At 40.4% G+C, this 27,960-nt stretch overlaps 3 protein-coding genes across 6 annotated transcripts; all 3 read left to right on the plus strand.

Moving 5' to 3' along the window:
• Positions 1 to 259: 259 nt before the first annotated feature.
• Positions 260 to 2,766, plus strand: atp5pd (ATP synthase peripheral stalk subunit d). The gene is made up of 6 exons (XM_049720857.1): positions 260 to 409; positions 1,389 to 1,519; positions 2,027 to 2,123; positions 2,239 to 2,310; positions 2,425 to 2,487; positions 2,579 to 2,766. Exons 2-6 carry the CDS (start codon positions 1,398 to 1,400, stop codon positions 2,708 to 2,710), a joined length of 486 nt encoding a protein of 161 aa, XP_049576814.1. The 5' UTR covers positions 260 to 409; positions 1,389 to 1,397; the 3' UTR covers positions 2,711 to 2,766.
• A 657-nt stretch (positions 2,767 to 3,423) lies between these two features.
• pnpla6 (patatin-like phospholipase domain containing 6) lies at positions 3,424 to 21,723 on the plus strand. Of its 4 annotated transcripts, XM_049720193.1 has the most exons (37): positions 3,424 to 3,533; positions 5,501 to 5,589; positions 5,813 to 5,866; positions 5,945 to 6,032; positions 6,138 to 6,220; positions 6,290 to 6,381; positions 6,458 to 6,598; positions 6,671 to 6,830; positions 7,003 to 7,083; positions 7,328 to 7,456; positions 7,633 to 7,713; positions 7,865 to 7,988; positions 8,136 to 8,198; positions 8,334 to 8,434; positions 8,604 to 8,783; positions 9,506 to 9,583; positions 9,697 to 9,902; positions 10,091 to 10,222; positions 10,328 to 10,451; positions 10,715 to 10,828; positions 10,906 to 10,981; positions 11,090 to 11,239; positions 11,322 to 11,385; positions 11,527 to 11,695; positions 11,791 to 11,973; positions 12,070 to 12,188; positions 12,256 to 12,412; positions 12,687 to 12,803; positions 12,892 to 12,961; positions 14,687 to 14,803; positions 16,963 to 17,079; positions 18,750 to 18,898; positions 19,041 to 19,193; positions 19,409 to 19,525; positions 19,745 to 19,832; positions 20,074 to 20,219; positions 20,400 to 21,723. In XM_049720193.1, the coding sequence occupies exons 2-37, from the start codon at positions 5,542 to 5,544 to the stop codon at positions 20,466 to 20,468; spliced, it is 4,140 nt and encodes a 1,379-aa protein (XP_049576150.1). In that variant the 5' UTR covers positions 3,424 to 3,533; positions 5,501 to 5,541; the 3' UTR covers positions 20,469 to 21,723. The 4 variants fall into 4 exon arrangements, with proteins under 4 accessions (XP_049576150.1, XP_049576152.1, XP_049576151.1 ...); XM_049720195.1 differs by lacking the exon at positions 16,963 to 17,079; XM_049720194.1 differs by lacking the exon at positions 14,687 to 14,803.
• A 70-nt stretch (positions 21,724 to 21,793) lies between these two features.
• Positions 21,794 to 24,818, plus strand: LOC125968792 (ependymin-like). Its single transcript, XM_049720197.1, has 7 exons — positions 21,794 to 21,922; positions 22,406 to 22,592; positions 23,132 to 23,166; positions 23,282 to 23,416; positions 23,924 to 24,107; positions 24,374 to 24,461; positions 24,590 to 24,818. The coding sequence occupies exons 2-7, from the start codon at positions 22,517 to 22,519 to the stop codon at positions 24,738 to 24,740; spliced, it is 669 nt and encodes a 222-aa protein (XP_049576154.1). The 5' UTR covers positions 21,794 to 21,922; positions 22,406 to 22,516; the 3' UTR covers positions 24,741 to 24,818.
• Positions 24,819 to 27,960: the final 3,142 nt, after the last annotated feature.

A 27,960-nucleotide genomic window follows, 5' to 3' on the forward strand; every position in this document is an offset into this window, starting at 1 on the left:
TTATACTTTGGCCTGAATTGAACATTTTTGTATTTTTATCAATTGTAAATAATGACATAAAACATGACCATAAACATTTTGCATTTTGATTCAAACTCATATTTTCTTCAGGGGTTTATTAACTGTGATTAAAACGTTAAATTAAAAACCGGAATTACTATTTTATTGCTAAAATGAGCATTCTGGGATTTTTTTTCACTTATTCTACGTACTATTAAAAATAACATGCATGGCCGTCCTTGAATGCTCTCCACGGGAATCCACGCACAGGCGCGTTAAACGCGACATTGTAATTGTTCATTTTGACCAGCAGAGAGCGACGATTTGCTCACTGCCGACCTGTTTTGCTCAAAGAAGAATCACTTCCGCTCATCATTCCTCCTGTCACGGACTCCTTTGGTGAAGCGAGGTAAGGACGCCCGCATTCATAGCAGATTTCATTGACTGGGGCTAAATCGGCTTTTACCAATGTGCCTGTGTGCAATTGCACCCGTTACCCGACCGTTCTTTGCAAACGTGAACTTGTTGCCCTTCGATGTTTCGCAAAAACCTTGTCGTTAGAAAAGGTCTTCTCTGACCTTGGCTAACCAGCTAACAATGCTAGCGTCGTTTTGCAGCCAATTTCAATTTCATGCCAAGGACGAAGGGAAGATTGTGGCATGAATACAGTTAGTTTACACAATTAGTGTATGTTGAATGGCGTTAGTGTTCCACTAGAATTATATATGACTGTTGCACTCGCATGAGACTATGCCGAGTTATTAGGAAGATACTCATTACTTTATCATTACCCATCAAAAGTAGGACTTTTAGCAAGATGCATGGGTTACTCCTAAGTAGTATGCTACTAGAAACGATTCTATTTCACTTAATTCATCTGGCTGCATCGTGTATCTTGGCGTATATGCAGGTGACATTTCATTAAATGTATTTAAATGTTCCTCCACTAAATGGCAGAAGGTACAAAAATAGAACTTTTTGTTTGTTTTACTTTGGTGGGGTGCTATGAAAAAATAATAAAATATATTTATGCTGAGAAACAATGTAAGCAAGTGAAGTTTAATGTCAGCAGTCTCAGTTCGGTCAAAATCTCACTTGGTTTATTGGCACGTTTTGATGAAAGACTGAGATGCTCTCTCATTGTAAATCTGTTGTGCAATTTATCATGATTGTAGAAGAAATTTGAATGCTGCATTTCTATGTTGAACTGCGAACTGAAGTTGTGTTCAAAATGTTCTTCAATATTTAGGTATGAGTTGATTATTGATGAAGTCAATTGTGAACATAACTACTTGACTGTTGTTATTTAGCAAGATCTATCATGTTTTAATCGACCTCCTTCATTGTTGATGCCCGAGACTTTCATTATGTTCAATTGTGTCTTTCAGGTTATCAAGATGGCAGCCCGGCGTTTAGCCCTGAAGGCCGTCGACTGGGTGGCATTTGCTGAGCGTGTTCCACCCAACCAGAAGAGCATGTTCAATGCCCTGAAGACTCGCAGTGATGCAATTGCTGCTAAGTCAGTTGAATATCATCACCATTGCTTTTGATTGTCAAGTTTGGTTCGTTGCTCTTTAACTTTTGCCGTCTCTTGACAAAACTGATCAAACATCAAGGAGCCCAAAAAGATTGCTACGTTTTTTTGTCTTTTTTTTTAAGTTTAATTTATTTTCAAGCACAAATTGTGGTTAAAAAACAGACGCTGCTGCTACTGGTGAAAATTCCGTGTCAGTGAAATGCTTGGACAAAATTGTGCTTTGTACGCTCAAGTTCTGCTCCTAACATCCCCTATAAAGGTGAAAAGACAAAATTACTACAGAGTTTGTCTTGACAACCTGAAATATGGTTTACAGTAGTAAGTAAGGCGTACTAACAACTGATGACATTCTCAATAACTTGAAAGTTATTTTAACGCTTTGGCAGCATTTGTAAAAAGCTCCACTTTTGTTTGCATTTGCCGTTCTACCTAAACAACACATGCTCAGTACTGTTTTTCTTTCTTTTTTTTCTTTTCCCCCCTAACTAGACTAACTTCCCTGCCAGAGTCTCCTGTTGCCATCGACTGGAGCTATTACAAGAGCGCTGTGGCCAAAGCTGGGATGGTTGATGAGTTTGAGAAGAAGGTAAATAGAATTCCAAGCCAACATTAAGAATATGACTTTGGAACTTTTTGAATCATTTAAATCTTCTAATCATTTGCTTTGCTGGTTGCATCATTGTCTTGGCTTGTACTTATAGTTCAAAGCTCTGAAGATCCCCGAGCCTGTTGACACGCAGACAACTGCCATCAACGCCCAGGAGGTTGAGGCTGTAAGTGTTAACATCAAATAATGAATACCATCACCACACATTGTATAAAAGAGATTTCTCTCACTGGAATCGAGTCATTTTTTTATGAGCGTTTCTAACAATGGACTTCTCCAGGACCAAGATGCCAGAGCTTACGTGGAAGCATCAAAAGCTCGCGTCGCAAAGTATGAAGCACAGGTGAGAATGAATAGTTGCTTAAACACCTTAGCCAGTAAGTAGCCTGAAGAAATCATACATATAGCTTTCTCACTTTCCTGTATGTTCGCAGTTGGATAAGTTCAGGAATATGATCCCCTTCGACCAGATGACCATTGAAGATCTCAACGACGCCTTCCCCGAGACCAAGTTGGACATGGTCAAATATCCATATTGGCCCCACAAGCCCATTTCTGAATTGTAATTATAATCATTGACTTGGCACTCACCCCACAATAAAAACTACATATTTTAAATGCATTGGGTATGTGTCTTTTCATTTGTATTTGTACACTTTTAAATAGTGTTGCAGAACCTCCCGTTGTGAACAGGAAGCTGCCATGTATGTATGTATGTAGGCTGGAGAAGGACATTTATTCCTTTTCATACTTTACAGTTTTTGCATCCAAACAAACATTCTATGTAATATATGGCATTGAATTGTACTCCCTGAAGTATGCCATTGCAGTGAGGACAAGCGATTAAATTAAACGGATAGATGGATTATTTGAGATCAGGGGTAGTTGTTTACACTTTGAAAAGTGATATTGTTTTGATAATTTTTGTGTGTTTGGGGTGTTAAGTAGAACCCTGCAGGCATCTTTGCGGATATTTTTATTTTTTAAGTATTTTTATTTCATTTTTTTTGTGCTGGGGTCAATTTGTTGAGGGAAATTGGGTCACACGTTTTCAAAAAAGAACTTTGCAAAAGGAATAAAGCACTCCAGCATCGTAGGAAGCTTGTCCGCGTCGCTGTTGGGCATTGTAGCAATCAATCCCCTAGTCACCCAATAACGTAGCGACATAATGTTTATCTCAATGCTCACTGGACAACGAAGACATATTTACATCGGTATAGGGCTTTATTCAGCCTCTTGCCCATTGACGCACTGTGGTTGGTCCATTTTTGCAGCTTCTCGGTTGCTGATTGGTTTAGCGTCTTGCGGAAGAATAAAGGAGGAGTTAGTCAAATATGAGTTCGGTTATTTGACAGTCATTGAAGACAAATCTGGAGTCCACCAGTTCAGGTAAATTCCCCACTCCTGCTATCTTTTCAAGTACTTACACGTGTGTATGTGAATATGATATTATTATGCATCTGAGTCGTACCTTTTGTCAACCGAGAGTTTATCAATAGTGCTGGCGAGAAGCGAGGAGTGCAAAGTACATCTCACCATCCCAGAGTGCGAAACGGTGGTGTTTATCTGAATACTGTCTGTCAGAGGGAGGGGAAGAGAACAATGCAAAATAAGCACTAGATCACAAGGATATATTCATTGTGATCTCTCAAGCGGACTGCTAATGGACTATTATCAGTAGCATCGACCGTTAGCTTATGTTGTCGCGATCAGTGTTAGCCAGCCAGCAGGAATGACGTTACCAATGGGACGGGCAGCCAGCACGGTTCCCTCTGCCCTGAATGCAGAGAAGGTGCATCTTGCCCGGTTTTCCATTTCCTAATGCACCGATATCACAAGAGAATCGCTCAAAAGTTAACTCATGCCTCTACTTCTGTATTTTACTTATGCAAACATTATGCAACAGTCACCTAGCTGATTAGGGAGGGGTATCAACGAGCTAACGTTGCTAATTTAGAGGGGCTGAAAATAGCATCAATGCTGGTTTCCGTGCAGGTGTGTTCCATGGATTGTATTTCTTATCTTGGCCCCTACCCCTTGTGATTAAATCAAGACCAGATCATTGATTTCCAAGAGTTAAGTAAGGCAACACCTCAGGGGGTGCAAATTATGCAAAAACTATTTTGGCTACTAGGGTGAAACATGAGCTGGCACCTTCTAGGTTCACCTTTTAAGTGCTCTACGCATGCTCTTGTTTATCTTTTGCTGTCATTTGACCTTACCACAAGGTCACTTAGCTTCGGTGTCTTGGCGTCTACTCCAGTTGTTGTGTTCTGTACTTAGTTTTCACTGGGGGGTGTCCCCATTCATGTAGGGGCCAACATTGTCTGATCTGCTAACTAACCCTACATTACTAATCCCACAGAGAAAGATTGGCATCACATACACAGGCATCTTGTGTGTACTGTACAGTGGTGTCAACACTAGCTTTGTTTCACAGAGCACAAAAGATGTTGGCGTCTGTGGAGAGAGGCACTGCTTGGAGAAAAGAGGCGGGCTATTGCCTCATCTCTATGGGGCAACAAGTCCATGTCTTAACTAAAAACATGGGCATGTGAAGCCACAGATAAACATTTAACACTCAGATTGATGCTTGCCTGGGTGAATACAGTTTTTTAAATGGCTTCTATCATGTTGTCACTTCCATCAAGCACAAAGCCGGTTAGATTTTACTACAAACTTCTCTTTTAAGTGCTCTACCGCTTTTAAAGCTTCTTGTTTGCTGGATAATGGCCGACGAATGAAGCCTCCTCTCTCGCTGTATTGCAGCAGCATCCTTTCCGGAGGGTTATTTTGTCACTGCGTCTTACTTCATGCAACATGACACCACCCCCCAGCCTTTCAGTAATTCAATTTGATCCCTATACAGCAGTTCAGTGACATTCAACCATCCGCTGATGATCAGGATAGAGCAGGAAGTGCGTAAGGCCCGTCATACAGCTGATGTCAGTCTGTGGTGCCAATACATGATGTAGCAACACTGAATGAAATCAAATTGATCATACATTTGAAAACACAAGTTTTGGGGTGAAACAAGTCAACAATCATATCAGAAATCTCGTAATTATGCATCACGTCAGACTCACGAACCCTAGGCAGATATTGGAATTATCTAAGCTCTTATCTAAGCAATAAAATAGGATAGTTTGACTGACGCAAGAGATGTTTATCACAAAACAAGCAGTTCACTACGACTCTAGGCCAAGCTAGCAATTGCTCAGCTTGGCAGATTTGTTCATAGACGCACGCTTATTTTGTCACCTACATGTTGTGTTGTTAGGGCTTGAGGGTGTTTGCATTTTGAGTAACTCTCTATGTATATTGCAGCAATAATATTTCCCTTGATTTTATTCCAGCGGCCTTTTATGGATCACCCGTATGAAGCAACAGGGTTACAATGGGACAAAGTACCTCGGAACAAGAGGTCCAAACAGATGGCTCAGAGGTTGGTTTGTCAGGCAGCCGCAGTGGAAATTTGCTTCTGCCGTTGTTTGTTTCAAGGAAAATGCAGAAGTATATCGTATCAAGCTACAAAACCTGTGCTGCCTCTTTTTAATCACGAATTGCCAATTTTGATGTTACATGCTTCGAGATAAATGTATCATGTTGAAAGGAGAGAATTGAGAGTAACTTGACTGACATCATGTCACCTCCACTGTTTGTAATAGGACAAGTTTAATGACATCAAGAGTTTTGTGGAGGAGGAACTACAGACCAGCATGGTAAGTCATTCAGATGATGTGATTCAGTGGAGTATGTTGTAATGCACATTGCAGCTAACACTATTGTGTTTTCTTCAGATGATGGGGGTCGTGCTTGGTGCTGGTGTTGCCATAGTCCTCATAGCCATCCTCATCTTCTTCATCCTGCGGCGGATCCACCTAAGAAGTCAGTGCTTGCGTGTGATGATTTTCTTACGTGCGCTTGCACAATGGTCCACAAAGTTACAACATGAATGCTTCTATTTGTAAGAGAGCTTCTTGTTGTTGACAGACCTAGAAGCACAGGAGGCGCCCAAGTACCGTTTTCGTAAGAGGGACAAAGTTATGTTCTATGGGCGAAAGATCATGCGTAAAGTAAGTTTTGATCTCAAAGTCTCCGGAATTCCTTTTCTCATTCCAACTCGTATCATTATTTCTCAAAAGGTCTCCCAGTCTACCTCCTCCCTGGTGGGTACATCCTCCACCTCTCGACCACGCCTGAAAAAGAAGCAGAAGATGCTCAACATTGCCAAAAAGTACATGAAGGCTAAACGCTAGTCTCATAAACCACAATGCTGCTCTTCTGACATCCCAAGCGGTCTCCATTTGCAGGATCCTGCGCTTTAAGAAGGAAGTGCCTACATTGCAGGCCAAGGAACCTCCTCCCTCCGTGCTGGAGGCAGATCTTACTGAATTTGACGTGGCCAACTCTCACCTTCCTTCTGAGGTGCTTTATATGCTTAAAAATGTCCGGTAGGTTGAGCGCCATTGCACAGTTGATTTAAATAAAATAAAGTAACTTCTCATCATCTGTTTTCCATGCAGTGTGCTGGGCCACTTTGAGAAGCCCCTCTTTCTAGAACTCTGCAAGCACATGGTGTTTGTACAATTCCAGCAAGGGGAGTACGTCTTCAGGCCGGGCCAGCCAGACAGCAGCATCTACGTGGTTCAAGATGGAAAACTAGAACTGTGCCTTACTGGAATGGTAACCACATTTTGCAAAAGGCTGTGAAAGGGTGTCAAGTATTTTTTTAGGATACATTGTTAGAAAGCTTCCTGGTTATGGTGGTTGTTTGCTTAGCTTTCAGCTCAGATCTCAAAAGACTTGTTTATGTAATAGGCTGTTTTAGTTTCTGTCGTTGACTCTTTTCTTCCAGGATGGCAAAGAAAATGTGGTGAAGGAGGTTTTCCCTGGAGACAGTGTCCACAGCCTCCTTAGTATTCTGGATGTTATCACGGTATGTTACAACCAGGTTTCTAACATGCAATATAGAAATACTCATCCATAAAAGTTGCACCATAATACAAGTAGTAGATGCTAGATAAAATTAATACTGCTACAAAATCCTTCCCAAATGCTATACATACTGTAATTTTTTGTAATTCCTTAAATTAATCCTATGCTATCATGTCGGTTTTAAATTAATTATATTCATTTGTGTACATTAAAAAATATTATTATTATTATTTTTGTCTTTTCAGGGCCACCAGAAGCCTTACAGAACAGTGTTGGCACGAGCCGCCGAGGTCTCCACTGTTCTTCGTTTACCAGTAGAGGCCTTCCTGTCTATATTTGAGAAGTATCCCGAGAGCCTGGTGCGAGTAGTACAGGTGAGGTTTGGTCTCTCTGGATTCAGTTTGAAATGCTTTCAATCATCTGTTGAATGTCGTGCCCATATTTTCAGTTTTTTTTTTTTTTTTTTTTAAATGGATGGTAAATTGTTTGACTGTATGGCTTCATACACCAGATGTATTCAGATGAACTCATCCCTCAAACCGTCTTTCAGATTATCATGGTTCGTCTCCAGAGAGTTACAGTCTTAGCCCTTCACAACTACCTGGGCCTAACAAATGAGCTCTTCAGCCATGTAAGTTCAGAAGACACACTCGTGTGAGGCCAAAAATCATGATTAATTGCCATGCCCTTGTTTGAGAGCACTGCAATGCATTATTGTATCATTCTTCTCTGTTTCTCTATCCGTCTTGCATCGATCATCTCACATGCACGCGATATGACAGGAATTGCATCCCTCACGTCAGCTGCCTCCGTCTCCCCACCCGACCCGCACCAGTCCTATCCGCCACGGCAAGCGCTTTGGCAGTCTGACAGTGCCTGAGGAACAACGCGAAGCTGCCATAAAAGGTGAGTTGACTGGTAAGGAAATATTTGTTTCAAAGACCATCACATTCCATAATGTGATACAGAGAAAATCAAATGCATTACCTTTTCCCCCTTTTACATTTAATCTCGGTCTCTTATTCAATTGCCATTTATTGGTGTATATAACAGGAGATCAAGCCAAGGATGGCGCTACTCTTAGTCGGACCATCTCCATGCCTGTGGATATTTCTGGTGAGGTGTTTTTCTTTGTTTTATTGTTTCATGTCGTGTGATGTTTGGGATTAAAAGAAGCAGTTTCTTGTGGATATGACATGTTGAGTAAATGGTAATAAAAATAAATGTCTTCAAAAACCTCTGTCCATGCAGGTATTCAGAAAGGTCTGAGATCAGACTTTGACATGGCATATGAAAGGGGACGGATTTCTGTGTCTGCAGAAGATGGCAACACCCCACCCAACTTTACTCGGGTCAGTATGCAGTACTGCGTACTGTTTAACCAGTGATACAAATTTTATTTCTTCCGGATCATAAAACTAAACGACTCGTGTGACATACCATGGAAGTGATTTAAAACCAAAATAACTTTCACAAATTATAGTTTCACTCACAGCAATGACATTGTGCTTGTCATGACAGTCTGTTTCCCAAGACCAGCGGGAGAAGAAGGTGACCGTGGATGAGGTTCCCTCAGGGATTTACCTCTATCCAGAAGAAGAGGCAGGGCTGGATAATATTTTCACAGCTGTAACCTGTCGATCCAGTTCAGCATTGTTTGAGGAAGCTCAGAAAGAGGTCCTTAAACTTATGAGGATTGAGGTATGTATACGTTAAGTAGAGATTTGCAATTGACTGGGGACAGTAATAAATTGCATTTCTGAGATGAAGGGAGTTCAATTAAATTCAATTTTAATTCTAAAACAAGGCATTTTCTAGTTGATTGTCTGCATTTTATATCCACAGTCAAAAATAAACTTCTAAGAAATGGAATTGGAAAATAAATTACGTTTGTGAAGCAAACAGATCTAACCTCTAGCCTATGGATTGAGAAACAAGTCTCTTGCTGCGTGAATGAGACGATTGACATTAATCACCCTGCAGCATCTGCTTACATACTATAATGCTGAAAAAGCAGGTCAGTCAGCAGGCTTCCCGTAGAGGAATTGTGTGGTGCACTAAAAGAGGACCCACACACACACACACTCTCCGGCAGAAACATTTGATAGGTTCAATTTAAACTAATTCCATTGCTGGTTTATACATTAAAAGCAATAATATCCTAATGCTTGACTCTTCAAGCTCAATCTTTGTTGGAATCTAAAGTCAAGTTAAATGTTTTTTAATAGCCCTCAATCACAGAAATATCTCAAATGGCTTCCTTCACATGGCCACAGTTGAGAAATATTAATGACATCCTCTAATCTTGAAACCCAGGAGGGCAAGGGAAAAACTCCAAAAACCCAAACAGATTCCTACATAAATCAGTTAGTGTTCCTTATTTATGTTTCTTGTTCCTTTACTTATTTTCCTCTTGATCCCAGGACCCTTCTCTGTTGAATGGGAAAGTTACTTTACATCATGCTAAAGCTGGAGCTGTCTTGGCCAGACAGGGAGACCAGGTAACTAATCCCAATGCAAATACGGTATTATTGTGAGTAAAATAATGACAAGCGCAGACAACTAAATCATATACGTAATGTTTGCTTTCCCTTCCCTGTCTTCGCTCTTCAAGGATGTGAGTCTGCACTTTGTTCTGTCCGGATGCCTGCATGTCTATCAGCGGATGATAAATAAGCAAGAAGCCGTCTGCCTGTTTGTGACCCACCCAGGGGAAATGGTGGGACAGCTCGCCGTGCTTACTGGAGAGCCTCTTATTTTCACCATCAAGGCCATTCGAGACTGTACTTACCTCAAGATATCAAAATCTGATTTCTATGAGTGAGTGTTTTTGCAGATGTCACATTTGAAAGCAAGCAAATTGGTCTCCTGAAAGTATCCTGCCTGATGAAGTCCTTACAAAGAAGCACAGTCATTACTGCAACAATATATGAAGTTATTTATAATTGAACTATGATTAAAAGCTTTCACTTTCTTTTGCATCTTCATTATATAATTTCACTGCTCAGGATTATGAGGGAGCAGCCCAGTGTGGTGTTGAGCGCAGCGCACACTGTGGCCATCCGGATGTCCCCCTTTGTCAGACAGATGGACTTTGCTATTGACTGGATGGCTGTGGAAGCGGGTAGAGCCCTCTACAGGTACTCCACTCCATCTTTTACTGGATTACATGCATTATTGTTATGGTTTATTCAATTACAAAAGTGTAATTAGACCTTATGTGTTTTGTGTCTGCACACATACAGACAGGACGATCAGTCAGACTGTACGTATATTGTTCTGAATGGACGTCTGCGTTCGGTCATCCGCAAGGCAAACGGCAAGAAAGAACTCGTGGGGGAATATGGAAGAGGAGACCTTATCGGAGTGGTGAGAGTTTTCCTTGCACTGTACATTTGAATAATGAACAGAGTGGATATAAAAAGTGTACACACCCCTGTTGGAATATCAGGTGTTGTAACATAAATTACTGTAAATCTAGTCAGTTGCACGCTTTGCCAGTGGCACAACTATGATCAATACCTGTTTGCCATTTGTGAATTTGAACTTCCTAGAAGACAATTTTCACAGCTGTTGACATTTTTGTTTCCTTTTACCAAAATAACACTAATCTCAATATCCATATATTTAAGGTGGAGGCATTGACCAGACAGCCACGAGCCACCACTGTGCATGCTGTAAGAGACACTGAACTGGTAAAGCTGCCTGAAGGAACACTCAACAACATCAAAAGAAGATATCCTCAGGTAAAAATAGATTTGGCTCGTGGTTAACCTTTTCTCCAGTTGTACTCATGTGATTCTGAGGCTCACTGTTTGTTCAGGTGGTGACGAGGCTGATCCACCTATTAGGACAGAAAATTCTGGGAAACCTCCAGCAGGGTCGAGGTCCATTCTCAGGTAAAGGGCTCACGCTGACAATTATAAAGTGTGATTGGATCTTTGTTGCAGTGAATGCCACTTCTGATCCTCCCCACCCTTCAAATTTCTCCCTTGGCTCACTTGCAGGCTCAACCTTGAGTCTACCCAGTATGACCACCAGTGCTGATGTAACCAATCCTGCTAGCAACCTCTCCACAGTAGCTGTGCTGCCAGTATGTGATGACGTGCCAATCAATGCGTTCAATCTGGAGCTCAGCCATGCCCTCAGTGCCATTGGTAGGCCTCAGTTTGATCCCATTCCTACTGTATGATTATTTGGATGTTTCTGGTTTATTATGTTACTTTTATAACCATAAAGGGCCAACTTTGCTGTTGACCAGTGACATAATCAGAGAGCGGCTTGGAGCATCCGCTTTGGACAGGTCAGCATCTTCTCATTCGTATCTTAATTGGCCTCATTGTTGAAATGTATTAATCCTAATATAATTACTACAGCCCAATGACTCCCCTTTCCTTTTATGTGGATTACAGTAACTAATGATAGTCTTTTTCCTATCCATCAGCATCCATGAGTACCGCTTGTCCGGCTGGCTGGCCCAACAGGAGGACATCAATCGAATTGTCTTGTACCAGACTGACAACAGCATGACCCCATGGACTCAGCGGTGCATTCGGCAGGCAGACTGCATCCTTATTGTTGGCCTGGGAGACCAGGAACCTACCGTTGGGGAGGTTAGTGTCACAGGAAGAGCAGAGTTTTTGTACTAAGTCAGTGAATCTTTCACCTGATATTAGAAATTCAGACCTCTTGTTATATTTTTCCCAAGTTGGAGCAGATGCTGGAGAACACTGCAGTCCGTGCATTGAAACAGCTGATCCTTCTTCACAGAGAGGATAGCCCAGGTCCTTCCAGGACAGTCGAGTGGCTAAACATGCGTAGTTGGTGCTCGGGGCATCTTCACCTGAAGTGTCCTCGCAGGGTCTTTTCCAGACGTAGCCCCGGCAAACTGGTACTAAAACCAACTAGATCCCCTTACAGTAGTATATGTCACATGTTGTGATTTTGTTACTTCACTGTTGTCACACATGTCTTCTGTGTTTTGTAGAGAGAAGTTTATGAAAAGGTTTTTGAGAAAACAGCAGATAGACACAGTGATTTTTCTCGGCTGGCCCGAGAGCTAACCGGAAACAGTATCGCCCTTGTGCTGGGAGGAGGCGGAGCAAGGTGAGTCAGGCAGAGGTGATGTGCATCATCCTACTGTATCTGATGTCAATTTGTTTGTCCTCTGTAGAGGTTGTTCTCACGTGGGTCTCATTAAAGCCATGGAAGAAGCAGGGATTCCCATTGACATCATTGGCGGAACATCCATTGGATCATTCATTGGTGCGTTGTACGCTGAAGAGAGGAGTGCCGTTAGAACTAAGCAGAGAGCCAGAGAGTGGTCAAAGGTGCGTTACTTGTATTTTTCTCATTCAATAATTGTAACCAGATAGGATGCTTTGGATTTTTGGGCATTTCTAATGTATTTGTTTACTGTAAGTTTTATTTTATCTATGTTTACCATAGCCCCATTTATTTACACTGTCTGTCCTTATGCTCTCAAAATGAGCCACTAAATTCAATTAGATTTATGTGATATTTTTTTTTGCAGGTTGGTTGTTTCTTTGCAAAGATAAAAATTGCGGAATGGTTTAAGTGCTATGACTTTTGGTATTTTAATAGGCCATGAACTCAGTATTCAAAACAGTGCTGGACCTGACCTATCCCATCACCTCCATGTTTTCTGGCTCTGCATTCAATACCAGCATCTACAAAGTTTTTCAGGACAAACAAGCTGAGGTGATTTGCAGTGTACAGCACTTGAATACATTAATATTAGAGTGGGGAAAATTTTACTTTATGCTTATGGCACCATTTATGTCTTCAGGATTTGTGGTTGCCGTATTTTAACGTCACCACAGATATCACCGCATCCGCCATGCGTGTTCATCAAGATGGTAAGTGACGGCTGATTTAATTTGGAGGGACAGCAGAATTGAGGCAATTTAGGGCAACCGATGATTTTCTTTTTAATTACATTCAGCAATAGGATGCACAACTTCTTCACGTTAACAACACTGCTAAAATACCACTTTCAAAAGAACTTTGAAAAGTACAGTAATTAGACTCAATGTCAGTCCCAAGTGGAATAATGTACTGTATTTATTAGTTATCTGCCGAAGTTACAATAACTCTTTAATTTATATGGAATAAGCTTAGTGTGACTGGCATGCTCTCGATTTTATACCCAATTGTGGCACACTCCAAACAAAAATGTAAATTGAATTATTGTAAAAGATACTGGTACAGATAGATGGTGCAAAACATTTCCAAGATGCTGTTTGTAGAGCGCCACAAAATATAATTTATTCAGACAGATAGACAAAAATAATATTTGGATGTGTGCACTTGAGAATATGCATCATCACTAACAGTACTGTAGTTCGCTGCCCTCTTCACCCCACAAATCCAGTGTACTACTATAAATGATAGCCACTGTGCTAGTTTATATTTCTTATTCTAGTTTTTAGTTGTTTTTTTTTGGTAAAGTTGAGTTTTACCATAAAGCAATCTGGATATGAGGGGTTTACAGGACAGAGTGCTTCGGGGCAATATTTTTTCTAATACTAAAATAATTCTTTGCATCATGGCATGTGTATTAACAGCTGAAGCAAAGCCTTTACCTCTCTGTCTCACTGTTCACGTTTACTGCTTGACCATTTTCTATTATTTCAACTTTTTTCATTTGTTTGTTAATTGCTTAATTTCCTTCCTATTTTCATTTGATCAGCTGAATTATCAAAGTGGCTATTTTGGCATTGCTGTGTTTTGAAGTCAGTACATAGAGACATCACAGAGCTGCGCATCGAATTTTCGGAGCAGAACTAACCTATTCAGTCCCCCTCGATGCCTTTTAGTTCTCCCATGTCCATGTCAGTATGTAGGATCCAGAACACTCCATTCCATCCTTTTCCCTCTAAAATCATCTCTTTCACTCATTTAACTTCATATAGTGCTTTCTCTAGTTAAACTAGTGTGTCTTTGCCTAACCTTGCAGTAGTCGGTTATTTCATGTTTAGGTTTCTTTTTTGGGGGGCTGGGGTGTCTCAGAGTGTCATAATTCTCCATTTCATTTATTTTTTTTTCGTTTGACTAGATTTTCGAATGGGACGCAGATATGTTGAAGCTCATCACAAACAGTCTTATCAAGTTACAGTTTTCTCCATGCGTTACTGTAGGCCCAGTGATAGTGAAGTGTTGGACTTCCTCTTCCTTTCCTCTTCTTCATGTTCTCCTTCCTATTTTCTTTCTCACGCACTACTGTACTCACGTTTCTCTTTCCTTGCTTGTTATCTAACATCGCTAATATCATTTATAATAAACACTTGGGATTCAATTCCATGTGCTCTATTAGTGTAGTATGGACTGACTTCGGTTTTATTGCTCTGTTAATAGTCACAGAGTGTAACAGTGTTATTGTGTTATCATTGAGAGTGAAAACATTTACTGTTTTATAGCCTAAATTAAATATTGTAGTGAATCAACACATTGCCATTCATTCATGTCCATGGCATCTCTCTGTGTTCTCCTTTCACACTTTGTCTCCTCTTCTCTTTTCCTCCTGCTACTTTGAGTCCAACCCATATTTGACGTGTTCCTCCTCCATGTCAATTTCCTGACAGGTTGCGTCTGGCGGTATGTTAGAGCCAGCGCGTCCTACACCCCCTATTTACCTCCCCTCTGCGACCCCAAGGATGGCCACTTGCTTGTGGATGGTTGCTATGTAAACAATGTCCCAGGTCAGAACTTAAAATGCCCGCACACCAAAACCTCCTCCCTCACCCTCATAGTCGACAAATAGTTCCTCGGCTATCGTCTCCCTCTCTATTCCCGTTCCTAACTAACCCCATCCTGACCAGCTAGACATGGGGAGCCCATGGTTTGGAAGGAAGGACCAATTTTATTGATGTGTCTTTTAAATTGTGCCCACCTCACTATAATCCTGGTATCAGTAATGGCTAATCGTACGTCTCCTCCTCTTTCATTAGCTCTCCAATTTACATACATCTATGAAAAAAAAAAAATATCTTAAACTTTATGGGCATCTATGGGTCATAGTTGCATGATCTTTTGGCTGCTTCTGGCCTTCAGTGTATGCTTTGAACTTTTTTATACATTTCTGGATTTGGACTGATAATGCCAGTGCTTATATGTATCTAGCACTGCAGTTTTCAAAGCAGTGAGGACTAGCATCAGTTTGAGAAGATAAGATCATTTTAAATTTGCTAAGCTTTGACTGACTTGTAGAGTTCTGGTTCCCTGAGAGAGGCTGCATGGTCTTAGGATAGCAAGAAACCCCACCGTGCCCCAACACCCAAACACCTGAGCTTTTTTCTTCTGTGTATTTTGTAACTTAACTGCTGAGATATATTTCTGATGGGAGGCTTGTTGTCCTGCATATTGGAAAAAAAAATAGCTTTGGTATTGACATAAGACTTGGAATATGTGCAGCACAGCATCCTTAGCACGTCTGTTTTGCACTTCTGAGGTCTGGGTTAAGATTTGGGCCCTCCTGGATCCCCTGCTGCCCGGGTTTTCTCCTGGTATTCTGCCTTTCTTCCACATTCCCAAAGCATTCATGTTAGGTTGATTGAAAACTCTAAATTGTCCAGTGAATGTGATTGAAAATCTTTGTTAGCCGACACTGTGCACTGTAATAGTCCGGCGACCAATCCATGGTAGTCCCAGCGTCTCACAGGAAATCAGGTGGGATAAGCGGCCCAAGCTCGGCCATGACCCCTGATGAAGATGGGTGCTTTAGAAAATTGATATAGGGATGGTTAAAAGTTCATGCCCATTGTACAATGCCACTTTTAATTGACCGGTAGATATTTGCTTTGATATTTAGGAATAGTCAGCAACTTTTGGAGTGTCTTGTGTTAATGTTATAATGAAGCTAACGTTTTGTATAAGTATAGTTTTGCAATGTGGTTACATCACATTGTTTTGGCTTGGATAACCGCACCTGTCATTGGGCTGAAATGTGTCTGTGTGTTTTCCCCATGAGGAGGTCTTTTGTTGTCACACTTTCATTTCAATTCATCTCTCAGTTCATCTTCACCTGAAGGAGCATGTTGATTCGCTCCTTCAGCAAGCCTTCTTCTCCCCTGGCTTTGCTTGCGTCCATGTGCATGCCAGTTCTGGACATGTTGATTCAGTGAATATATTTTCCTAAACGTGCTTTGTCTTTTGCTTTATGTTTTTTACTTCTATTGTTTCTCCACGTATTTGGGAATAAGTGTTCTGGATCCTGCCGTTGCCCATTTATGACCACAAAGTGTACAAATTGAAAATGACCATTAGGTCAGACAAGAGAACCCTGAAGAACCCTTTACTCCATGCAAAGTTGCAACCTGGCGCATCTCTGCTGTGCTCCTTATCCTTCCAACCCATGCATCTCGCTGTCTGCTACTGTCCCCTGCTGGCACAAAGCTGTACTGCAGAATTAGGCAGGCTGGTTGTTCCCTGGCACAATCTTCAAACTTGTCGCAAAACAACTTTGGTTTCTTTGCAGCAACACATTTAGACCAACTATTTAGTTCACATTTATTGTTGCTTGGATAAGTCTAAAAGTAAATGTGCTATTGTTGAGACAGTTTGGAGATTTGTGCAGTCTTGATGCTCTGTGATGGCTGCCATTTGCCTTTTACCTGCCGCACAAGTCACAATGGGTCTGCGTGCTCGGTAATGAGGTTCGCTTTGGTGTGCAACAGAGTGTAAAGGCGGGCAGAACTACAATCCCAAACTTTGCAGGGATCGGCTCACTCTCGGTGACTGATCTCTGGATAGTGTTGGGATTGAGATCTGCATCAACACTAACATAAATCACCTAGCAGAAATTGAGATGTTATCCCCCCCTTCCTCCTCCCTACTTCCTACTTCGTCCTCGGTGTGCCAGGCTCTCTGTGGCGCTATGTGCGGGCGAGCATGACCCTATCGGGGTACCTGCCGCCTCTCTGCGACCCCAAAGATGGGAACTTGCTTATGGATGGTGGCTACATCAACAACCTGCCAGGCAAGTAAAAGGTGGTGCCCTCTGTCAAAGTATCCACCAAGCCCGTGGCCCGGAAGGATGCGTTTAAAATGCACTGAGGGAAGCCTGTTTGGTCATTTACTGTCAATGTGCACAGATGGGTGAGTATGACATTGTTTCTTTTAATGGGAGGCAGGCCGCTATGATCAGAAAGGGTACGTTCACATCCACATGTCAGTTATGTCAAGCAAACCAATTTTTCAATGGGTCCAATCCAACCCAATCAGTGCTTACTGAAAGTACGAGTCAATTATAGTTAAATGTTCCATTAGTATCATGAAATACATTTTAGTTTTTATCTGGGTTGTACCATCTGGGTATAAAGTTGTCATTGTTTTTCTGCTAATATTGTTCTGATCCAAGATCCTCCACAAAATGGACCTTTGTCCATTTTGAATACATTGCTACGCTCGTCTCAAGCATGTCATAGTTTGTGTTATCAAGTGACAGGCTACTGCTGTGGTTGTTTGACTGAACGCACCCTTTGATTTAAAAATTGAAGAAAAACACTCCCCTAAAACGTTTTTGAGGACTTTATGTCTGTTCTTTGGTCATTGCACGTTTTTACCAATAAAAAGTAACGCGGTGCTATGTAAGTATTTCTTTGGATCTGATGTCGGTTTCATGAGCCAGTGTCAGAATTTTGGAAAGTGTGGGAGGTTTGAAATTGGTTTCATTTATCTCTTTTTATATTTCGACATCTAGTCCAGTTAATGTAATTGTAAGCTTGAAAATTTTTTTAGATTTTCCATCTTTTACTGGCTGACACTAGTTCACTGACATCAGGTCATTGTGCTCAGAGTTGAAATTTACAGTCCTCTTAGAACAGAGCAAGGCAGTGCAAAATGTGCTCTGCTATTTCGACATTTATTTTGGAAAACTGCCATGGGACATTAGTCAATCAATCACAGGTTCATGTTAACTCAGCACAACTTGTATTTGTCTTGCTCTGTTCTTTGCGTTTGTCCCCATTCCAACCAGAGGAAAGACCGAGGAAAGTTGAGGTTGTTGGTCTGCAAAGCATTGTTTCGAGTTTCTGAAGTCCAGTATGTTATGCAGATGAAAATACTTTTTTTGAGATTCTGTGAGTAGCCACATTTCACAAAGCTCCATGCTGCAAATCTTTGTTTGGAATAGGACTCCTATCTCATCTTCTACCCATCGTTGTCACGGAAGCTTGTGAAATATGGTGCTCCGTGGGTTCAAAAATTGATCCAACAGACTTGCAGTCTTGTAAAATCAGCAGCCCTTTATTAATAAACTATTGGGCTGCCCTCTCCCTGATAAGTTTGATCAATCAAGAGTATTTATTGCTCATTTGACACTGGATCAGAGCTTTGTACTTTGTCTTTAAATCGGCATAACACCACCACAATGTTGAGACCCATTTTTGTAACACTTGCCAGTTCATGAAAAAGATGACAATTATTTCTTTATATATATTATAAAGATATATATTATCTTTATACAGTACTCTGTGCATTCATTTGACTAGATTAGTTAGTCAACAGTTGGCCTTAAATTCCCTGCCGACAAACCTTTTGGTGGTGTTAGTTTGTTTACTTTGGGACTCTTAAAAGTGGCTTGTATTGAAGGAATCTTTATCTTTTATCTTTGGCTCGATTCTGGTGTTTGTGTTGTGGACATCGCAGCGGATATTGCTAGGAACATGGGCGCCAAAACAGTCATTGCCATCGACGTGGGCAGTCAGGACGAGACGGACCTCTGTAACTATGGCGACTCCCTGTCTGGCTGGTGGTTGCTGTGGAAACGAATCAATCCTTGGGCTGAAAAAGTCAAGGTCCGTCCAGGTTGGCAGCATGAGCGCCATGACCACGATGAACGCAAAACTTCCATTCAGTGTGTTTGTGTGGCCATGAACTACTTTTATGTCACTTTTACTCTTATTGTGTTGTAATTGTAATCTTCCTAACCGTGTCCAGGTCCCAGACATGGCAGAGATCCAGTCTCGGCTTGCCTATGTGTCTTGTGTGCGGCAACTCGAGGTGGTCAAGAAAAGTGCTTATTGCGAGTACATAAGACCGCCCATCGATCGGTTCAAGACCATGGACTTTGGCAAGTTTGACGAGATTTATGTGAGTCGCTTAATTAAACTTTGCTCTTTCAGTTTATGTATGGAAAGGCACGTCGACACATCCTGGACACCTGTTTAGATACCCTCATATAAATATAATGTATGTCCCGGTGGCTCTGCTTTTGTTGTCTCCGATTTTTCTAAATCATCTCCAATCATAGCTATTAGCTCTTTCCTTTGTTCCAAACATCTCCTGTCGATGTTGTTGTGTTTCAGGACGTGGGCTTCCAGCACGGTAAACTGGTGTTCACTGGCTGGGCCCGAGGTGACATCATTCAAAATATGCTAAGGGACCACCGATCGGCCGACTACAACGACAGCAAAAGAGTTGATGTGAGAGCCAACAGTACAATTATAAGATACTCTACTTGATTGTCTCAATGCTCAGAATCAAGCAAGTGTCCAACCCTTAAACAAAAAGGATGCTATTATATATGAGAACACTCAGAATTTTTAGGATAGGAGAATATTTAGGAATACTAGTAATAGTCTGCATTTTTTTATGACTGTAAATATTCAGCGTGAATAAATGATAGAAAATGTGTCTTCCAGTCATGCACATGTCAAGGAGCCGACTTCACAGACCTTGCAGAGATTGTATCCAGGATCGAGCCAGTCCAAAACTACGTTTCTGCTGAGGGTGAAGAATTCATTCTTTATCACATTATTTTTACTGCCTTTCTTCCATATTTGTGACAAGACTTTGCACAGTTCACCTTCAAGATCTCATTAGCTTTAACTGGTTTAATAAATAAGGCCTTACACCAAACATCTTTTATTGGAACACAGCAGAACACGTCCCTGACATTGGATGGATGTCGGCGGGTTCAGCCACTATATAATTTATTGCGGTAATATCTCTTCTAAATCTTTCCCCTCAGCGGAGGAGTCGGACTGTCTGACAGAGTATGAGGAGGATGGGATGGACACTGTGAGAGAAGAAGAAAGACAGGAGGAGGAAGACGAGGCAGAAGACCCAGAGGACCAGTCCCCTGGAGAGTGGGGACCAAATGGAATCTTCCAGAGTGTGAGTACAACCAAAATGGCCAAAAGATGAGTGTTTCTGCATGCTGTAGCGTGCTCTGGATGTACAGTGGGAGAAAGACGTATGTGAAGCCTATGGAATTTCTTAAACTCAGGCAGAAAATAGTAGTCTAATTGGAGCCACAGTCGTACTCCATAAAAATAACTTTGTTTTACTGTGCAGGATGAGGAGAAATCTGTGAGGCAGCGTAGGAAATTCACCAGTGACGCCTCAGAAATCTCAGACTGCTGACAACAAGAGGAAGATTTTGAAGTGGATCATCAAGGGCCAAAAAACAACTCAATGTGCTCCAACCCAGTTTTTTCAGGAACTCCTTTTAGTGTTTGTTTGCTCTTGAAGTCATCCTCTAAGCTGTCTGTCATTCTTTCACTGTCAGTCACGCTGATCCAACAAGAAGGGGCTTTCTCTTGTCTGTCCTGCAAGGAAAGATGGATTTTAAAGGGGCCCTCTGACTTCATGTACTTTTTTCCTCAAACCCCAAAGGGACGCCAATAACCAAGCCCACACAGGAGTGCAGTGTTTGGCCGTCAAATGGCCAGAAGAACATTACAATGCATGCCTCCAGAGTATTAAGAGAGACTCTGTGTGATGCCTGAATATTGAAATAGTAGCAGGACACTGGAAAGTGGATGTCAACAAACTTTAGGAAGGATTAACGCTTATATTGACAACGACTTTTCGAGTTGCATTAGGAGAGCTGGTGAGAATCAATCAGGAGGATGACAGCTGTCTATTGGAAATCAAAGATGAGAGGGACATCAGATTGTTTTAAAATGTGTCTTTTAAGGGAGTAGAAGAAAATAAAAAGAGCGCTAACTTAGTGTTATTTTAATTTATTTTAGAGTAATGCACAATGGCAGCTTGCTTTTGGGAGGGAAGAGATGAGCCAATGAATGTGTGATGGAACTTTGGATCAATGCAGCTGCTTTCAGTGATGCGTGACTGCTAGTTTCAAACTACAGAAGCAGCCATGCAGCCGACGTTCCATCCCAGTGCCCCTTTTGCCATAAAGTTTTCCATTTTCACTGTACAGAAAAGCAATGCCACCTCTCCCACCAGTTCATGGTCACCCTGGAACAGATGTGATGTCACACTGTATGGCCCCACATGGAATTTACTTGGTCACAGTTACGACTCAAAAACAAATTCCCATATGTCACTGGAACGATATGGACTTTGTTGTGGTAATATTCGTACGTTTACACCAGGTTGTACATTTCTGATGCTTAGGTACAAAATCAACATTCAAACAGTTGTACTGTTTATTTGCCAGTTCAGATTTTTTTTTAAGGATTGAATTTAATAGATTAACTACTGGATTTGAATGTTTTTTGTTGTTGTTGAATTTCCTTAATTTATGATGGGGGTTTTACTTAACTTGGAATGGTAACTAAAATAATGACCGTATTCCTTTGTGATCATATGCTTGGTTTTCTTTCATTGTCCACATCAAGAACCCAAAGCAGTAAACATGAGGACAAAGATATATATATAAAAAAAAATTATACACATTGGAAAATAAATATGTATGATGCCACATTGCAATTTATTTTTTACTGCATGTTTCCATTTCCCCATTTATGAATGTTGATCTCACAAACGTAAGGTACTTGCTTGCAGAGAACTTTTCTTCATATAATGCACAAGAGTTCAGCTCCGTGGCAATATCTGGGGTGAAGAGGCAGGTGAGTTTTCCATTCATTTATTTATTCTTTTTGTATATTGCAGAAAAGCTAAGCAAAATATATCATTTGTCCTTGTCTTGATAATGGTAAATTTAAATCATCTATATTCTCATTTCCATGATTCACAAAGAGCAGAAATCATTTATACGAGTAATTTTTACCTCGGTATTAAGAGTGATGAAAAGTAATTTGTTCAGAGATAACATTTGAGAACGTATGAGAACACTGCAGGTGGAGGTTGATACAACGTGGGAATTCTTCCAGGTGCTTAGGCTTCAACTCAACAACTCTTGCCTGTTGTCCTAATGCATCTCATTTTTAAAATTTTCAATTTGAATTACCGTTAGCAATAGTTTTGGATGTGCATACTATATTCAATTCAGAGTTATTGGTGGGTTGGCCCTCCTGTGATACATCACCTGTCACCAATATGTGGCGTTTTCCATTTTGAGCTGACATTTTCTTTTTTTTGTCCACTAAAAGACAGGAATCAGCGTGGGCGGAAACCCATGGTGGGTCCTGTCCAGATGTTCTCGATTATATTTGAAGACGCCTGTTCCTGTGTGACTCCAAGGTGTTTGAAAGCCTCTGAACATGAACGTTACCTGTGTTTTGGCAATCCTCGGCCTGCTCCTTGCGGCTGCCAGTGCCCAGAAATCCAAACCATGTGGTGAGTCGGCTCTTGACACTGCGCTATATAGAAAATAAACCGGTTTTATACGAAGTGAGAACTGTTATTTCATGTCATTGTAATATACAGTGGGGCTGCCACTATCAAGTATTTTAAAGTTGATTATTGCATTGATTATTTCATAGATTATTCGGATACCTTTTATTAGCCAATTAATTTTCTTTATCTGATAATGTTTAGTGCTGTAATTAAAAAATAATGAAACTAAACAATCAAGCAATATCACACAAGATGGATTGTTTTCCAAAGTAAATGCAGATTTTTACAGATGTTTTATTTTGATTAAACACAAAAGATAAATTAGTCTGTTTTCATGAATGACTAAAGAAATCATAGAATTATTACTAAAACATTTGATATAGTTCTCATTGAGTTCATTTGGGTGTAATTTTTTTAATTTTCTATCATGTTTTTAGTGCTTTTTTGCAAAACCAAAATGCAGCCATTTATTTACATATGTGTGTTTTGTACACACCACTGTTTTTTCACCGTATATTTTAATATTTCCTTTGGCATAGAGTCTCCACCCCTGATGAGTGGAGGTGTCACTGTGGTAAGTCAGACAGTTGCATTTTCCACCCTAATCCACTTACACAGGCAAAATATACAGTACGTATTCTGCATACATTTTCCCTTTAGTATCCAGTAAGATGTAAATTGTTTTCCAGATGGGTTTCAGTGGTTCCGTCATGTCTTCAGGAACGATCACATATGATGCTTTTGGTCAGAAGATTCGGGTTAGAAACTTTGGCATGGCTGGAAATACAACCTTTGCTGTGGACCAACTGATGCTGTTTCAAAAGGTAGTCAAAGTATAAATAAAACAAATACATCAAATATAATAAATACATGAAATGATAAAACTAGCCAAAAGCTAAACTGAAGAGATTTCTATAAATCTTCGCCAGTGGTTTTGTGAGCACGAAATATATGTCACAGGTGTATTTTGATTTTTTTTTTTTTTTTTTTTTTAAAGAGTACATACAACCTTGTACGGTTTAATGACAATCTAATGTAAGGGTTATAAAAAAAAATGCTATCACAAGAACAAGGTCACTATCAAGTGAGTATGTTTTTTATGTGGATGCTTGCATTTTCCTTTCTTCTTGAATTCACATTTCATTCACATAATTTGGAATGTCCCACACACTAATCTTTTGTCTTCAGTGTGTGTAATAAGAGTCTTTTTTTTTTAATCTTTTCCCAATGCTGGTGAGATTTTTCTCTAAGCCTTTCAGCTTAATATTGATCACCTTACAGTAAACATTGAATTTTAAATATTTATTAAAGGTCAAGATGTTTTTTTGTAGAAACTCTATTATGAGATCGACTGGAGCAAACTGTCTTGCAAGAAGAGACGCCTGAGCACAGATTTCATTCCCATGCAAGTGCCCGATGACGCCAACTGGATGGGTCAGGCCATTTTGGGCTCCTCCTCCTCATGGGGAATGGGTGTGCTGGTCAACAACTGGTATGGAGACCTGCCCGGCAATGGTGAGAAGAAACACTGATGGATCAAGCAACATGCCTGTCCATTAACAGCATGGTTCAGAAGACTTTGACAATATACACAAGGGTGTTACTTTTAGAATCCAAACTTTGCAATAGGTTTGTTTATAGGTGGGAAATATTTGCGAATATTGTGTGATAAAGCAAAAACACATGATTAAGAAGCATAAATATTAAGAATTGCAATGCCTGTAGTCCTTAATAAGGCAACTGCCCTTAACCCTCACCACTGCATACCTTCATAAATTCAGGCACCTATATGAGTGTCTTCACGGAGACTGGCTGCATCCCCTTGACCTTCACAAGCTACACACCATCAAATGGATGGACCTTAGTCAGGTATAAGCTGGCATGCCATAGCAAATGTTCTTAAATAACCATTCTTATTATAAAATTTTGTGTACCCAAGTCTTGAAGTGTCTGTGTGAAAATGACATGCAACCATATAACTGAATTTCCTTTTCCAGCACTTACAACTGGGTACTTGGCATCAGCAATCCCATGGACCTCTACCCGCCTTTCTTCTGTGCAAAGGCTCAGCTGGAGGATTCTGAAACACCTCACAACATGTTTACTGCCTTGGAGTCTCTAGCCAGGAGCACCAAGGACATGAAGTAAAACATCAGGTGTTGCCCCTCATTCAAAAGTGGAACAACTCATGCATGCCCTTAAATGCAATTAAATTCTGACATCACATTTGTGCCTATGCAGAAAGCTGTTTGATTTGCTGTTGAAAAAGTCATTCAGTGCCACGATACACTTTGTGTATAATTTTAAGCATGATGATCATTTAAATACCTTTTTTTCTATTAATAGAAATCGACTAAAAATACATACTATTAATTATTCAAATGACATCATGCAACACATGTATTTTATACAACCTTCAAATAATTCTAACAAATAGCAATATGTCCCATAATACTGCAGTACTCCTGTCCTCCAGCAGAGAGAAGCAGCATCCTTTTTGCCTTCAGGAGCTACTTTTGACTTATTTTTGTTGTTGTTTTGTTTTCGGAAAATAACACAACCACTATGTAATACAAAAAGACTATTTTAGAAGTGGTCACCCATTAATATGACCTATAACCTGTACTACTCAGCAGATAAAAAAATGAGGGAGGAAGTAAAAAAGAACAACTTAGATCATTTGGTTGCACAAGTGTGCACACCCTCTTAGAACTGGCTGTGTTCAGAATTAACCAAGAAAGTCATCTTTTAAAGTGCCTCTGATTCACCCCAAATGAAGTTCAGATTTCCTACGAGGCTTTTTTCTGACGTTTTCCTAGTCACATCTTAGAGCCCAGCCACAGTCTGCAGAGAGCTACCTACGTCAATACGCTGCAGGAACCTCTGTGAGGATTCGGGCAGATTAGCGATGTCAGAAAAGCTGAATTTTATTTGGTGTTAATCTAGCGCTTTAAATGGTGAAGATTGTGTGCTGATTCAAATTTGCCATGACTTTAAATGTGATTGGTTAATTTTGAACACAGTCACATCTTCAGGAAGAGAGTGTGAGTACTTGTGCAACCACATTCATTCTGTTGTTTATTTCTACTTCCCCAGTCAAAATATTGAATTTTGTTCAATTGAGGTGCACAGGATATACAATCGGTCACATTGTTAGTGGAATTTTCTTGAAAGGATTTATCGTGGTCAAGTTATGTGGCAATTGAACCAGGGTAACTATAGACTTAATATCCACTCTGTATACTTTTGAATTAACCTAAAACAACATAATTTCTCATTTCTATATTTTTTTTAATATAATTTTATTCAAGTGTTCCGGCATCAATTGATCTTCCACTAAAGTACGCCAATGAGTTTTGTTTAGCACTTTTTAATTCTGCAGCGCTTGAATCAACTAACTTTAAAGTCCTAATAAAATAATGCATAGAAATAAACATGTGATGGCACCAATAATGATGTAATTACATATTTAAAATCGGTGTCAGATGCAACTGAGCTGAAATGTTAGAGGAGAGGCTGCATGCACATTTGTAATTTTGTGCTTCACTGCATGTCAGTGGCTAGATGAAGTAATTTTCAACTCTGGTGCCTTAAAACTCCCCAATGTTTCACATGAACACCGCTGAACTAAAGCTCACTTAATGGAAATAATGGAAGGCATAAGCACCCAAAAATTAGGTGAACACTGTGAACTTCTTTACGCTTTGTTTCTTGCGGCGACTTGTGCGGGCTGAAATACTACATCGCTATAAATAATCAATTATGTTGAAGGCCTTGGCATTGCGTAATTTGAGCGTGTTGTATCGATGTGGCGTGATTGAGAATGTAAGATGTTGCATTGATTACATGCTTCCTCATCCATGGCTGAGGTTTCATCAGAAGTGGACGGTTGCACATTAGTGCACACTGTCATCTTGTGTCGGGCATTTGGCTGCAGTAATTTTGAGCTTCCATCGTCTGAAATTTTACCTGTAGAGCTTCGTCCATTTGAAGATACTGTAGCTGGTACAAATATGAGTCACTGATACAATGTTTACCAATCTGAATTGAGCCAACATACTTACTACTACTAAAAGTTGGTGACATTGGCTTGTGGATGACATTTAAAGATGAACCTAAAATTCAGTATAATATTTTCAGGTGAAGTCAATTTGCCCTGGTCTTTTTGCACAATTTGCTGTTATCTAACATGGTGCGTGGTAGGATACAACCATTTCTTTCTTGAAAGGAGGAGGAGGGAAGAGGGTCTGAGTGTGGGAGTAAATTTGAAAATGGTTATTAAAACATTTATATGTACTATGGAGACAATATATGATAAAAAATATAATAAAATATTGAATTTAGCATTAATAGATTTATTGGCAGGTGGCTCCGGCTAACCAGTGATCCCCCCCATAATGTCATCCATAAAAATGGCCTTCCAAGTCAGCTTGTGGCAAGGTGGTGTGAAGGCTGCATCGTATGCACTTGGCAAGTCTGTACTCACTCACTGGAGTCGCCATTGACTGCTCAAAATTTATCACCGTCTCCTCACAGTGTAGCACATTTTGTATAAAGAGTGTGTGAATGCATCATCTATTGATTCAACTTGAAGGATTCCACTGAATCAAATACATTACACTCAATATTCAGTACGACAGCATAATGAGACGCAGTAAAAGAACGCTACGGAAAAAGAACCCTTTTTCAATGATGATAATGAGTGTTGATGTGTATTATTATGACCCCTGGAAATTTTCGTCTTTGTTAAAGCGGTTTTGGATACTACTCTTGCACTAGGTTGTGTTATATTGTGCAAGTGTAGCTAAGTCAGTGTACTAAAATCTATTCTTTCACCACAGCAGATCACAAATGGCTCAGAGTGCTGGAACCCTAATTGAACGCATTAGAGTGTGACAAGTCTAGTCCATATGTACTAGGCATGCAAAAATGAAGGGATCTAATGTTACAGGTTTGAATGTACTATGTGTGAAATTAAAGAGTGAGATGAAGGGGTTACAATGATTCCCCCGTGTGCACGTGATGCCATTTCTCCTGATGTGCTGGCCCAGTGTGAGTCACCATCACATGCTATTCAGCAGAGGATGTCAGGCTTCAGGGGTCAGGCGACAATTATCCTCTTTACGCTAATGAGAAAACCTGACGTTCCTCCTCGTCACGCTCGTCCACCTCCTCCTATTCCCCCCTTTGTCTTCCTATGTCACTCGCATGGCTTTGTGCTTGATCTGTTTGAATCCCTGAAAGGTTGCTGAACACGTCCAAGTCATTTCATGTCAGTGTTTGATTCTTTGAATTTTGAGATTCTTGATGATCCCTCACTCCTTGATATCCTCCTTTGGGTTTAGGAAAATAGATTAGGAATCCCCCT

This window comes from Syngnathus scovelli, chromosome 5 (genome assembly GCF_024217435.2).
Source record: "Syngnathus scovelli strain Florida chromosome 5, RoL_Ssco_1.2, whole genome shotgun sequence".
NCBI classification, from domain to species: domain Eukaryota; kingdom Metazoa; phylum Chordata; class Actinopteri; order Syngnathiformes; family Syngnathidae; genus Syngnathus; species Syngnathus scovelli.

Coding starts and splice junctions, on each gene's coding strand:
- atp5pd (XM_049720857.1), top strand. CDS start 1,398: ATGGCAGCCCGGCGTTTAGCCCTGAAGGCCGTCGACTGGGTGGCATTT. Junction 1,520..2,026: donor AGTGATGCAATTGCTGCTAA/GTCAGTTGAATA, acceptor CCCCCTAACTAG/ACTAACTTCCCTGCCAGAGT. Junction 2,124..2,238: donor TTGATGAGTTTGAGAAGAAG/GTAAATAGAATT, acceptor TTGTACTTATAG/TTCAAAGCTCTGAAGATCCC.
- pnpla6 (XM_049720193.1), top strand. CDS start 5,542: ATGGGACAAAGTACCTCGGAACAAGAGGTCCAAACAGATGGCTCAGAG. Junction 10,452..10,714: donor GAGGAGACCTTATCGGAGTG/GTGAGAGTTTTC, acceptor CATATATTTAAG/GTGGAGGCATTGACCAGACA. Junction 11,696..11,790: donor AGGAACCTACCGTTGGGGAG/GTTAGTGTCACA, acceptor ATTTTTCCCAAG/TTGGAGCAGATGCTGGAGAA.
- LOC125968792 (XM_049720197.1), top strand. CDS start 22,517: ATGAACGTTACCTGTGTTTTGGCAATCCTCGGCCTGCTCCTTGCGGCT. Junction 23,167..23,281: donor TGAGTGGAGGTGTCACTGTG/GTAAGTCAGACA, acceptor ATTGTTTTCCAG/ATGGGTTTCAGTGGTTCCGT. Junction 24,462..24,589: donor AATGGATGGACCTTAGTCAG/GTATAAGCTGGC, acceptor TTCCTTTTCCAG/CACTTACAACTGGGTACTTG.